This window comes from Canis lupus, chromosome 31, assembly GCF_011100685.1.
Source record: "Canis lupus familiaris isolate Mischka breed German Shepherd chromosome 31, alternate assembly UU_Cfam_GSD_1.0, whole genome shotgun sequence".
Classification (NCBI taxonomy): Eukaryota; Metazoa; Chordata; class Mammalia; order Carnivora; family Canidae; genus Canis; species Canis lupus.
In genome coordinates this window covers 27978578-27991373 of record NC_049252.1, presented here as the reverse complement: position 1 = coordinate 27991373, position 12796 = coordinate 27978578, and the positions used below count along the sequence as shown (strand labels likewise).

Sequence of the window (12796 nt, the reverse complement as noted above, 5' to 3'; positions counted from 1 at the left end):
TCTCACACATGGTTCAAACTTCATTGTTCAAATGGTCATTCTTCAAGTGGTTCCTGGATTATCATCATCACCTGGGAGATTTGTTAGAAATGCAAATCTCAGGCCCTACTCCAGACCTACTGATTTTGAATTCTGGGGGTGGGGCCTAGTGATCTATGTATCAGCAGTCCTTTAAGTAATTATGATATATGCTAAAATTTGAGGACTACTGGGAATGGCTGCTAGCTGGGGTGATAAGAGGAAGCCAGTTTATGCTCTTAGCAAATTTTGGAAGAATGGAGATTATGCAAGATTGGGGATGAATACACACAAATACATTTATGTTCCAGATAATTTCGGAAAGACCTGGGAACTCTGGTTTGGGAGAATGGGAAGCAGGTCTCTGAAGTAGTTTGGCAATAGATTGCTTTCTCTCCTATCTAGATATCCGTGAAAATCATTGATCTGAATGAAATTTTGGGGTGGTTTTGTTTTTGAAAGTGGATCCTTGGTCTCCGGGCTAGTCATTTAAACATATACCAGTTTTGTTTTATACGGACAAATTTATTTATTTTTTTTTGCATGCTGTAGCTTGCTTATCTCTGTCTTCTTTAAAAATGTACGCTTGAAAAAATTGATTGCAAACCTCAAAAATGGTCATAAAATCAGTAACTTAAGATGTTGTTACATTTTTTCTTTTCTAGGGAAAACATAAAACAGATAGTAAAACTCCTTGCAAGTGTTCGCGCTTTGGATCATGCCATGTCTGTTGCAAGTGACCATAATGTGAAAGAATTTAAGTCTTTGATTGAAGGAAAATAGATCTGTGAGACTAAAAAGCCTGTTTGCTTTAATACCATTCCCAGTGTATAAATTTTGTATATATGTAAAGTTTCTTAACTGTAAAATACTGATTCTTGTTTTAATACAAAGAACATTATTAATATTCAATACTGTGTCCTTAAATGCAATTTCTTTGGAATGAAAGGAATTCACATTATTTCTAGGAAGCCTATTAATGTTTTCCTTACTGCCTGTCATACTTTGTTTACAGACGTATTTTTTATGGTCCTTCAAATTAACCCTCTCAGTTAATTGTTCTGTAAACGATGTGTGCAGTGTAAATTGTGTAATTATGCATATATATATATTTATACCACCATGGAGTTACTTTCACACTGGAAATTTGTGGTGTTTTTCTACAGAGTAAGCCTTTTAACAGCAGAAAATTATTCAGTAGCAAATTGTCTTAGGGAAATTACTACACTGTTGCAACAAAAGGGCTGGCAAGTGACTAAGTGTTCATCACCTTTTGGTTAGCAGTTGCTATCACTGTAGCTTTGCTGCCTTAAAATTGAGAGTTGAGTGTGGACTTAGTCATTGGGTGAATGGAAACTTTCTTCCTTGAATCAGCATTACAGTCAAATGTGGGTTTAATATGAACTCTAAATGATATATGCAACATAGGTTTTTGAGAAGAACGTAGAAGTGTAACTTTTAGAAATAATAGCCCTACAAACCTAATGCATGGTTTTGGGCTGACTGTCCTGTCTCATTCATGATTTTACCCCCTGACCAGCTTACAAAAATACATGCATTTGAATTTTAGTAGTCTGTCATTTTATTTAAAATCCCACATATGTGAGTTATATATGCAATAAAGAATACGCCTTGCTGATTAGGTACACCCAGGCAATTTAATATCCTTGGTCTTCTATAATGTTTATACCACATTGTAAATATTCAGAGAACTTGTTTTAAAGTTTATGCTTTCTGATTCTGTGATTTTCAAAAGAGGAACTTTTTGGAAATTAAGGACTATTGTTTGATAATTATATATGTAATTAAGCTTTAGCCAAGCATTAAATTAATTTTTAAATAGATCCTTTGTTGTATTTTGCTGGTGACTAATTTTAGAGCATTTCAAATAACATTTATAACAGTGTCATGCACTCTTAAGTGCTCTGTCAGTTTTTTGTTTTGTTTTTTCAGATTTTATTTATTTATTCATGAAAGACACAGAGGGAGCGAGGGGCAGAGACACAGGCAGAGGGAGAAGCAGGCTCCTTGCAGGGAGCCCGACATGAGATTCGATCCCGGGTCTCCAGGATCACGCCTTGGGCTGAAGGCAGGTGCGAAACCACTGAGCCACCCAGGCTGCCCTGCTCTGTCAGTTTTATCTTTATTGTAGGAACACTACTTATCCCTACATATTCATTCTGTTTCACAATCATGGCCTAGTGAACAGGATTAAAATGAGAACCTCAGTGGAATAACACATATACACATGGATAGTTACAACATTCACATCATTTGTGCCTTAAGTTTGTGTTTCCAACTCCATTAGACTGGTGACTTTTCCTGTATCTACTTTGAAGGACTCTTGGAGTAAGCTTGGAGACTTTTTTATCCTGTGCAATCCCTCAGGCTGTTTTGGTTTCAGGATTGGGTTTGCATACCACATAGGGACCTTGATGTGAAGTGAATTGAGTGTAGTGCATAAAACAAGAGTTCTCCTGTCTCAGCCGGAAAAGGTTTTGTTCCTGAAAGAGCTTAAGTACATCCTTATGAAGGGAATTGGCAAAAGATAAATAGAGGGTGACATTTTAATAAAGCTAAAGGTTTGCTGCTTCAATTTTTCCTTTTGTTCAGTCTTCTGAATTAACTCCAAGATAGGTGAGAAAGGTTTTTGAAAAGGAAAGTTATTTTATTGAAACAATATAAACCAGTCATAAAGACTTATGGCTATGTTTTACCATGTGACGGCGGTGCCCCACCCTTACCCCTGTGGATGCTCTGGTGTCCTGCAGGTCTGCCTGAGGGCTTTCCTTTGGCCTGTGCAGTACACTGGAGTGCCCACCAGATAATGTCCCAGGGAACAGCCCTCAGCCAAAGAAGGGAACAGGAAAAGAAATACTCAGTAGTCCGGGTCCTCTGGGGAGGCAGTCGCTGAGGTAACATTAGATAATGCAGGAGGTTTTTGATAGGGAAAAGAGAAGGAGCTGGACGAGACCAGGAGAGCCTGAGAATTGAGAGTTCATGAGGCAGGCAGGACCTCTGAAGCAGAAATGGGAGGAATGAAGTCTCAGATGCAACAGTTAAGAAGGTCTCAGCAGGCCTGACAGGAACTCCTCAACCCAGAGTCACAGTTCTTTGAGGGACTTCATGTCTCTAGGAGCTAGCCTGCCTTTGTCTCCCCACTACACTCAGTCATTGGTGCCCAGGGTCTCTTTGTGGGAGACTGGGAAGGCACGATTTCAGGTCTACCATACCAACCACACACACCAGTTTCTTACTTATTTGAGAGCGAGTCAGAGTGAGCACAAGCAGAAGGAGCAGCAGGCTCCCTGCTGAGCAGGACTCCATCCAAGGACCCTGGGATCATGATCTGAGCTGAAGGAAGATGCTGCGCTGGCAGCCACCCAAGTGCCTCATCACACCAGTTCCTAATCTCTCCAGTATGTTCGTCATCGTCTCCCAAAGGGCTTCAGCTGGCTTGAATCATAGTTGCCGGCAGTGATGATAACCTCATTACTCTGAATTGGCCCCAAATTGTACAGCCTCACCGTGAGTCCCTTCCTCATGAGAGTATCCTAAAATGTAAAATTGCCTAATACCTTTAAAGCTAGATTTATTGAGGTATAAGTTATAAACAGTAAAGTTTGCCCTCTTAAACTTACGTGCATTACTGGTCAGTGAGTTCTGACAAGTGCCTCATTTTGTTTTAAAAGCTAATTTCCCTCAAGACCAGGAAATCCTAAAAATGGTCAGAGGTTGTAGAGCTGCAAAGTGCAATGTGTAAGGTGCTACACTGTAGTGATTCTGTATGGTTACAAGAACTCCTCTCTAATGTGATAGCCATACGGTAAAGGGATTCGCCATCACCAATTGTAACAACATTTTGGTCTGTTGTTTCAGGTAAATTAAAGCACTAGAAGAACTTATACATGTAGTAAGAACGATGTAAAATGTCTGAATGTTTGGGAGGCCTGATGCTTTGATACGGCTCTCATTGTCCAAAATGTTTTGGAGACTGTCCTTCACAATGGAAATTATGGATAATGGGTTCACAGTTGCTGGGAGAGGCTTCAGACTTAACTGGCAAAGGCAGACAGGCTAAAAGTTTATGGAATTGGTTTTGATGTACAATGTTGACTGGCCTCTGGTCTGCTTCTGGACCTCCAGGCCTCAGTAATTTATGCTGGCTTAACCCTAGGCCTGCAGCCCTAACTCGGAGGGGTTTGGATGTTAACAATCCTCCAGCTCAATGAGAATGCCTAGCACAACATTTCTTGGAAGATATACTATGGTCCTTAGTTTAGGGCCTTTTACTTAAAAAGATCTTCAGAGGGACACCTGGGTGGCTCAGCGGTTTAGTGCCTGCCTTCGGCCCAGAGCATGATCCTGGAGTCCTGGGATCGAGTCCCACGTCAGGCTCCCTGCATGGAGCCTACTTCTCCCTCTGCCTACGTCTGCCTCTCTCTCTCTGTCTCTCATGAATAAATAAATAAAATCTTTAAAAAAAAAAAAAAAAGATTTTCAGGAAACTAATATCCTGAGCTTGATGATTCAAAACACAGGGTAAAGGGTGAAAGATTTGTCAAATTCTTAGCCATGTTAAGCTACTCTACAAAAGGCACTTTGCCCATAAAAGCTTAACTTTTGTAGCCATAGGTGTTGAAATTCCAGAGACACCTGCTGCTCAAGGACCAAGAGCTAGGTTGACATGAACACCCTCCAGCTCTGATCTCAATGAGGCTGTGCCCTCCCTTTGCTCTGGTCCTTCCGTTTCCATAACAATCCTTGTGTATCATTAAAACAAACCCCTTCACTTACTCTGTGAGGTGGTCTGTTATTCCAAATGAAAACTTTTTGACACACACAAGGTTCCTGTTCATCACAGGGGTAATGTCCTTATCTATGGTATGTGTGAGCAATTTTTCAGTCTTTGAAAAGTTTTTGATTTTATTTTCACAATGATTCTGCTCTCAAGCTTAGTATGTATCCTACTTACAGGGGTTCCATTTTCCATTTTAAAATCTTTTCCTTTGCTGATTGCTACAAACTTACTCTAAGCACATGGTTAATGCTATTTGGAAGCTACTGTTGTGCTGCCTCTCAGGGAGCTGTCCCTTTCTATACACTAATAGCTCTGCAGAATCTGATACAGCTCTAGTCTATGTAACCTGAACAAGAGCCTGTTAGAGATAACTGGATCAGGCTGTTAATATTCCCCAAGTTTGCCAAAGGTTTTCTAGTATTTTTGATAAAACTCAGGCTTTAAGGAAAAGTAGACCCTACTACTAATTTGTATTTTAGACATCTGTCAAAATTCGTGATCTAGTAACCTGGTACATAGTTTTTAAAAATCTCTTGGGAATAATATGTTATTTCTAAATTAACCCTAGCTACAGTGTACTGGGGACAGACTATTAGATTGAGCCATTTATAGTTCCCTATAGGAGTATTTTGGACTTAATAGAAATGATGAGTGCATATATTAACTTGATACAGAGAACTGACCATAGGAGAAATAATTTGGTCAAAAATCAACATTTAAAACTCAAGAGTGTTTGCCGTCAATTTGTTGATGCTATTGAAGCTCGTATCTGAATCATCTATCTGGGACTGTTTTTGGTCTTCTCAGTTTCTCTCCTGATGGGAAGTCATAAAAGACTTGCATTGATTGCCTGGGGCTATTGTAACAAATTATCACAAACTGGGTAATTTTAAACAATAGAAATTCTCTCACAGTTCTGGAATCCAGAAGTTCACAATCAAGGTGGTGGCAAGGCCATGCTCCTCCAAAGGCTCTAGGGAAGAATCCTATCTGCTCTCTCTGGTGGCTTCTAGAGGTGGCTACAGACATTCCTTGGCTAGTGGCCACATTGCTCCAGTCTCTTCTGTTTTCACATTGTGTCTGTGAGTCTAATTTCTCTCTGCTACCCTTTAAGGACAGCTGTGATTACATTTAGGGCCTACCCAGATAATGCAAAATAATCTCAGATCACATTAGCAAAGGCTTTGTTTTCCCTACAAATTAACGTTCACATGTTCCAGGGATTAGGACATATTTTTTTCAGCCTACCACAGGCCTCATTGCTCATTTTCAAGGGAAAAGAAAGTGTCAGCACATCTCTGTGGGTCCTTAAGACCTCATTAAGAAGTTTGTGGGTGCCCCTTAACATGTATTTTAAGTCAGCCACCCCAACCCCTGACACTTCAAATCTGGGGAAACTCTGTCCAGCTATTTTCATGTGCTGTAACAAGTATAAGTAATAAGGAGGGACAAGAAAAGGAAGGAATAAAATTTTATGAAAGTCACTAGTAAAATGGCCCTTGTGTTCAAGGGCATGTGCTTATTTCATGACTAAAATAATTTTGAAAGGCTTTGGAAAAATCCTTGCCTTCTGACAACTCTGATAATGAGTCCTGCTTACCCTCACTCCCACCCCCAGTTCATTCCAAAGAAAGAAACAACAGTTTAAACCCATATCCAAGAAACTTTGACCTTAATCTCCTTAGTCCAAACTCCAAGGAAATCAGAAATAGAACATCTACTCCTAAAAGAGCCCAGCTCCCATAATTGCCACTCTGAGAAGGAGGGGTTCCCAGTGTAGCCTCGTGGATAGGCATGGTGGAAGTCGTCTTAGATTAGGAGTGGGCACGTTTGGTTTCAGGTCCCAATTCCACTTGAAATTCAGTAAATTTTAACAACTCATCTTTTCTGCATTTCAGCTGACATTAAAAAAAAAAAAAAAAAAAAAAAAAAAAAAAAAAAAAAAAAAAAAAAAACAACTCCCAAGCAAAGTGTTCAATAACATCAACATCTCTCCTGGAGCGATATCCTTCCATATGTTTTTCTGGTGCATACATCTGGTATTCCTTCAGGGCTAGAGAGGCATTATAATTGAATAGGCAAATAAGAAAATTTCCATTCCCACCCACTCCCATGTACTTTCCTCTGTCAAATGCAATCTCTAATTGAAATGGATTCTTCAGGGGTAGGGGGTGGGGTGGAGGGGGGGGGTGGAAGCAACCCCAGTCCAGCAGAAAATCTTCATTTAAGTTTAATTCTCAGTCACCACTACTGAGAGCCAAACACCTTTTTCTTCTTTTTTTTTTCAAACACCTTTTTCTAAGTCAATAGTACTAAATGAGAAATCCTCTCCAGTTCTCAGAACTAAAACGTGTCTTTGCATACTGTCCTTCTAGAAAAGAAATGGCTTCTCTTCTAGTGAATGAGAGCTTCTTTAGTATCCTGAAACCAGGGTGGGTCCAGCTTCTCTAAAACGGATGAAGAAATGTTAAATCAAGCCGCGTGACACAGGGCCTGCAAAGGAGGGGGGAAATGAGTTTGTGCAATATAACAAATTTAAATTCTGCTTTCGCTGCTGAAATAAAAGCAAGAAGGGGAAGAGGTAAAAAAAAAGAAAAAAAAAAAAAACGAAAGCAAGCAGGGACGGTTTCTCAGAGTGTCAGAGTGCTGGGTTCTTCAGGGTTTCAATTCCCTTTGGCCCCGTTGGCTTTGACTTCATTCCCATATTTGGGTCTGATAGGTGGAAGCAGAAGGAGAAGTCCGTGGGACACACTGATGGCCACGTAGCGTGCTTTGTTGAGAAATGAGTACACGGAACGGGTTAGATGCCTTTGCCTATTAAATTCCACGGTTGACCCAAGCTGTCGGCCATTCCCTGCCAACCACAGCTGCCTCCGGGCCTTGAGGTCCCGGCGTGTGACCCCCGCCCCTCCCGGTGTCCACGGCTCGGCGCCGTCTCACAGTGGAACCCTCCAGAAGAGAAGGCAGCCCACGGAGTTGCTGCAGGGCAGGCATTCGTTCCGCTTCTGCTGCCCACCCAGACACGCTCGGCGCAGGCACCGGGCGCTGCGGGCGGGGAGGCACCATGGACAGCTCTCCGGGCGCCGCCCGAGCCTCCGCCGCCCCGCGGGACACCCGGCCGGGCACGCGCCAGTCCCCGCGCCCCAGAGCTTTCCCTGGCGCCCGCGGGGACGGTTGGTACGCTCTGAAGAAGCCCACGCGGGCGGGCCGGGGGAGGCCGAGCCTCCTGTCCCCGCCTCCCAGCGGGGCGACCCGCGACTCCCGCCGGGACCCCAGGGCGGCTCTCGACGAGCGTGGCCGCGCGCGCGCCGAGAAGGTAGAGACCCGCGGTAGGGCTCGGGTGGGCGTGGCCTGCCGCCGGCGGCCCCGCCCCGCCCCCCGAGGGGCGGGCCTTCCGCCCCCGGCCGCGGCGCAATGCGGAAGAGAGGGGCCCGCCGGAGCGGAAGTGACGCCTGCGGCGGCTGTGGCGGCGGCGGCTGCGGGTGAAGGAGGAGGAGGAGCCGGAGGGAGAGGTGAGCAAGCCGGCGGCGGGGGGGAGCGGGAGCGGCGGCGGCCGCGGCCAGACCCACCGGCAGCCGGGCGCGCGGGCGGACGCCTCCCGGGCAGCCTCCGCCGCCGCAGCGCGGGCGGGAACGGTGAGGGGCGACCGCGGGCAGCGCGGGGCCGGGAGCGGGGAGCCCGCGGGGCGTGCGTGGGGCGGGGGGCTGCGGTGACAGCGCTGTCAGCCCGGCGGCGGCGGAGCCGAGCGCGTCGGGGCGCGGGGTCATCGCCTCTGGCGCATCGTGGAGGGAGCCGGCGGCCGGGCCGCCTCGTCCGCCGGGGAGGGAGCGGCTTTCCCGGGACCCCCCGAGGAGCCGCGGTCGGGTCCGGGTGCTCAGCGCTCCCGGGGGCCTGCGGGCGGCACCGCGCCGCCCCCCCGCCTGCCCTTCTCTGCCGCCCCCGGGCGAGCCTCTGGCGTCGGATTAATCCTCTCCCCTCCTCCTGCCCCCTAAGGAGCTTTGGAGGCCGCCTCGCTCGCCTCCCCACCCCCCTCCCGGGCCGCCGAACGGCTTGAAGTTTCCGAATCGGTTCCCGAATCGGTTCCCTTTCAACGTTAGTGACAAACCCCGAAGCAGGAAGCTGATAAACAACTCCGGACGAAATACGCCCAAAAATCTTATCTTTTTTTTTTTTTTCTTTTCTTTCTTTCTTTTTTTTTTTTTTTTTGCAAACATAAAGTAAACGAGTAACTCCTCCGAACCAAAAACCGCTCGTGGACTTAGAGTTAATTCAACCTTACGTTGCGTTTGCAGGGAGAATCGGTTAGCTTTTCTCTCCTCCGGCTTTTTTTTTTTTTTTTTTTTTTGATGAAATTAAGTGACGGCTTCTTTTTTTTTTTTTTTTTTTTTTTGGAATGAACCATTCTCTACCCCCCCCCCTTTTTTTTCTTTTTCTTTTTTCTTTTCTTTCCATCCTCCTCCCCCCCCCCCCCCCCATCAAAACCTGGCAAGGAGGACTTCTGGACGCCTTGCAGTCCTTGCTGCAGAAGGAAACGTTAGCTTCATTTATTCGTTTTTTGCTTGTTTTTTTGCAGGGCTGCCTCTGAAGAAAGGAGAATGGCGTTCAGCAAAGGATTTCGGATCTATCACAAACTGGACCCCCCACCTTTCAGTCTCATAGTGGAAACTAGGCATAAGGAGGAATGTCTCATGTTCGAGTCTGGGGCTGTAGCTGTGCTTTGTAAGTCATCTGTCATGGCCCAACTGATCGTGTCTCTGTTTTGATTTGAAACCATTCCGATGCAGCCGGTTCTTTGGAGGACACCCCTGGCAACCCCTTTCCTTCACTGTATTTTGCTAAGCAGATTATGCTCTAATTTTCCTTTCATCAGACCTTATTTTAAACTTTGACTTTCTATCCTGCCCCCTGCTACAGGTTTCTTTAGGAGGTTTGGGGGTGGGGTGGGGCGGAGAATGCAAGTTTGGTTACAGGTTTTTGCTTTCTTGGGTTCTTTGGCTGCTCATAACAGTAAATCTTTCTTTCCAAAAACAAAACAAAACCATATATATATATTATACACACACACACACACACACACACACATATAGTTACAGTTTATATCACATCACATTAACCCATAAAGGCTTGCTTGACATCTTTACTGTAATGAATGGGATTTCTTATATATCAGTTATCATAATGAACTACCAGGGTGCTTATTTATCTGATCTTTTCGGAATATCTTATGTTGAGGCCCTTACATTTTTTATTAAGAAAACTGTATGTAAACTTCTAAAAGCTTATGTGGGATATGTGATTGGGTTCATATTATTTAAAAAAAAATTTTTCTTGATAAGTCTAAAGAAAAGGACTACTGTACCACAAGGAAAATAGCAGATTGGTATGGTGTAGGTTATTTTTGGGCAGATGGATGAAGTTAAAAATAAAAATACTAATTTGAATATTAATTTTCTTTCATAATCTAAGATTTTGGCAGATAACTCCAGCTTGGAGTTATTTGAAATGCGATTGTGGTTTTTTTTTTTTTTTTTTTTTGCGATTGTGTTTTTAAAGGCTTTTATTAGTGATAACTACTTTTTTTTTTTTTTTTTTGTCATGTTTTTGCTTTGTTAGCATCAGTTTAGCTACTGGTCATATTTTATGAATTAAAAATAGTGTTTGAAGGTCATACTTACAGGGGTGCCTGGGTGGCGCTGTTGGTTAAGCATTCAGCTCTTGATATTGGCCTAGGTCATAGTCTCAGGGTTGTGGGATCCAGCCCTGTGTTGGACTCTGCACTCATTGCAGAGTCTGCTTGAGATTCTTTCTCTGCCTCTGCACCTCCTGCTCCCATGCAGGCATCCTTTCTCTCTCACTCCTTTCCCTCAAATAACTAAATAAACCTTTAAAAACAAAAAAGTCATACTTACAAATATAAGCCCCTAGATATTTTAAATTGTTAAACTTTGTTCAGATTCAGTAAGTGAAGAGCATACGTAAGGCCCTAACTTTTGCATATAGAACATTAACCTGATAAAATGTTAACCTGATCTTAATATTCTAAAATAGTAAAATTTTATCCTGATTGGGGAAAAGAGAGTGGTGACATAATGAAAAAGCTTAAGCAAAGTTAATGTATAAGAAATGTATATATTTTTGGTACATACAGTAACATGGCTTGAGTGAGCAAGAAGAGCTATTTGGGTTCTAAGAAACAAGTATTAATGAGTTATACTTTATGGACTTAATTCAAAGTTTTTTTATATTTAAATAAACTGAAATATATCTTGCTATAATATTAATTTGCAGGTTTTTTTTCATACTACAAACATAGTTCTTATACTCATGAATTCTTAATATCTGGGGGGAATGGTGTGGTTTAGTTGTGAAATACTTTTTAGCTGCTTGCGGGTTTTTGTTTGTGATGTTACCTGATTTTCTAATTTGTCTAAATTTTAAGTGTTTCTTCAGTTGTGATTACTGGTAATAATAGGGAGTCAAATTCTCAGTTATCCAGTATATATAAGCCATAGTTATTAGAATTATTGCTATATTTTACTCTCAGGAAACCTGACAATAATCATACTTCTAAACCTCTAATGGCTCTCTTTTATATCAAATAATGGTTAAAAAAGCAAACGGCCTAAACGATCCATTTTGGCATTAACATTTACTTTAAGGAAGAAAATATTAAAAATACTGTCTTAACATTATTGAGTGTATTTATTTTCATTAGATTTAGACTATATAAACAATTCAGGAGAAAAAAGTTCAATAATGCCTTTCTCAGTAAAAGTAGCATAAATGGATGTATAATTTTTTGGATATGTTATTAGCTTTCCTAAAATAAACTCTATTGTAATAACTTAAAATATTACTATGAAGAGCTAACAGACCTATTTATAAATCCTTTACTTATAAAATTAATTTGACATTCATTTGGGAGCAATACCAAGGTGCATATTGTGCTGTAGAGTATTCATTTTTAAAACATTACATTTCTTAAAGGCCTGTTATATTCAGGGAACTGTGCTTGGAAGATACTGAGATGTTCTTTTTCTCTTTAACACTCCCAGCCCCTTGAATCTCAAGACATTCTGCTTATTAATATGTAAGAAGAATCTTTTCAAAACATGTTGGACATTAAACCAGTTTTTCAGTAAGATTAAGTTTAAAGTCTTCAACTTGTCCATCAAGGCCTTCCATAACTCGGCCCCACCCTGTGTGTCCAGTGTCAATATTGGTCTCCTTCAAGGAGACTTACTTTTTCTCAGTGTTTTCCCAAGTTACCATGCTTTTTTTCCCCCTTCATCATGCTGTTCCTATTGCACCTTCTTCCTTCATGGCTGCTAGAATGCTCTTCTCTTTCTTTTTTTTTTTTTTTTTTTTTAATTTTATTTATTTATTCGTGATAGACATAGAGAGGCAGAGAGACACTGGCAGAGGGAGAAGCAGGCTCCATGCTGGGAGCCTGACTCCACCGGCCGGGACTGGGCCAGGGATCACGCCCTGGGGGATGATAGGCGCCAAACTGCTGAGCCACCCAGGGATCTCCTCTTTCTAATTCAAGCTCTTTCATTCTCCCTCAAGCCTTCTTCCTTCCTGAGAATCTGCCCACCCGCCCAATCCATCTCTTGTCTCTTTCTTTTCTTCATTTTGCTAGAACCCAGTCTGTTTTGCAGGATAACCCTTTTTTTTTATGTGCGGGTTTGTGATTCTTATGTGCAGGTGATCTTTTTGAAAGTAGATGGTAAAAGTGACCCTTGCAGGAAGTAGTCGTGCCCCATAAGCTGATGGTTTCTACAGGCCTCAGTTGTCCTGGCTTTAAAGTTTAAAAACTCAGACATCTTAGGCAGTACATATTGGATTGACAATCACTTAATTTTTTTGGCTTATGCCAAAAGTGCCATGAGATACCCAACAGGAAACCTTATACACAATATAATTGTGTATTATTAGCACATATCAAAAAATGAGGTGCAAGTGAAAACACAGTAA

At 42.6% G+C, this 12796-nt stretch overlaps 2 protein-coding genes across 2 annotated transcripts in view; both read left to right on the top strand.

Moving 5' to 3' along the window:
• Positions 1-1862, top strand: part of PAXBP1 (PAX3 and PAX7 binding protein 1) — a 34224-nt gene extending 32362 nt beyond the window's left edge. Inside the window, exon 18 of the mRNA XM_038581368.1 lies at positions 684-1862. Within this exon, the coding sequence (XP_038437296.1) occupies positions 684-801 (118 nt within the window). The 3' untranslated portion in view covers positions 802-1862. The remainder of the gene's footprint in view (positions 1-683) is intronic.
• A 6371-nt stretch (positions 1863-8233) lies between these two features.
• SYNJ1 (synaptojanin 1) overlaps positions 8234-12796 on the top strand; it is a 91021-nt gene continuing 86458 nt past the window's right edge. Inside the window, 2 exon segments of the mRNA NM_001290105.1 lie at positions 8234-8331; positions 9393-9538. Of these exon segments, the coding sequence (NP_001277034.1) occupies positions 9415-9538 (124 nt within the window). The 5' untranslated portion in view covers positions 8234-8331; positions 9393-9414.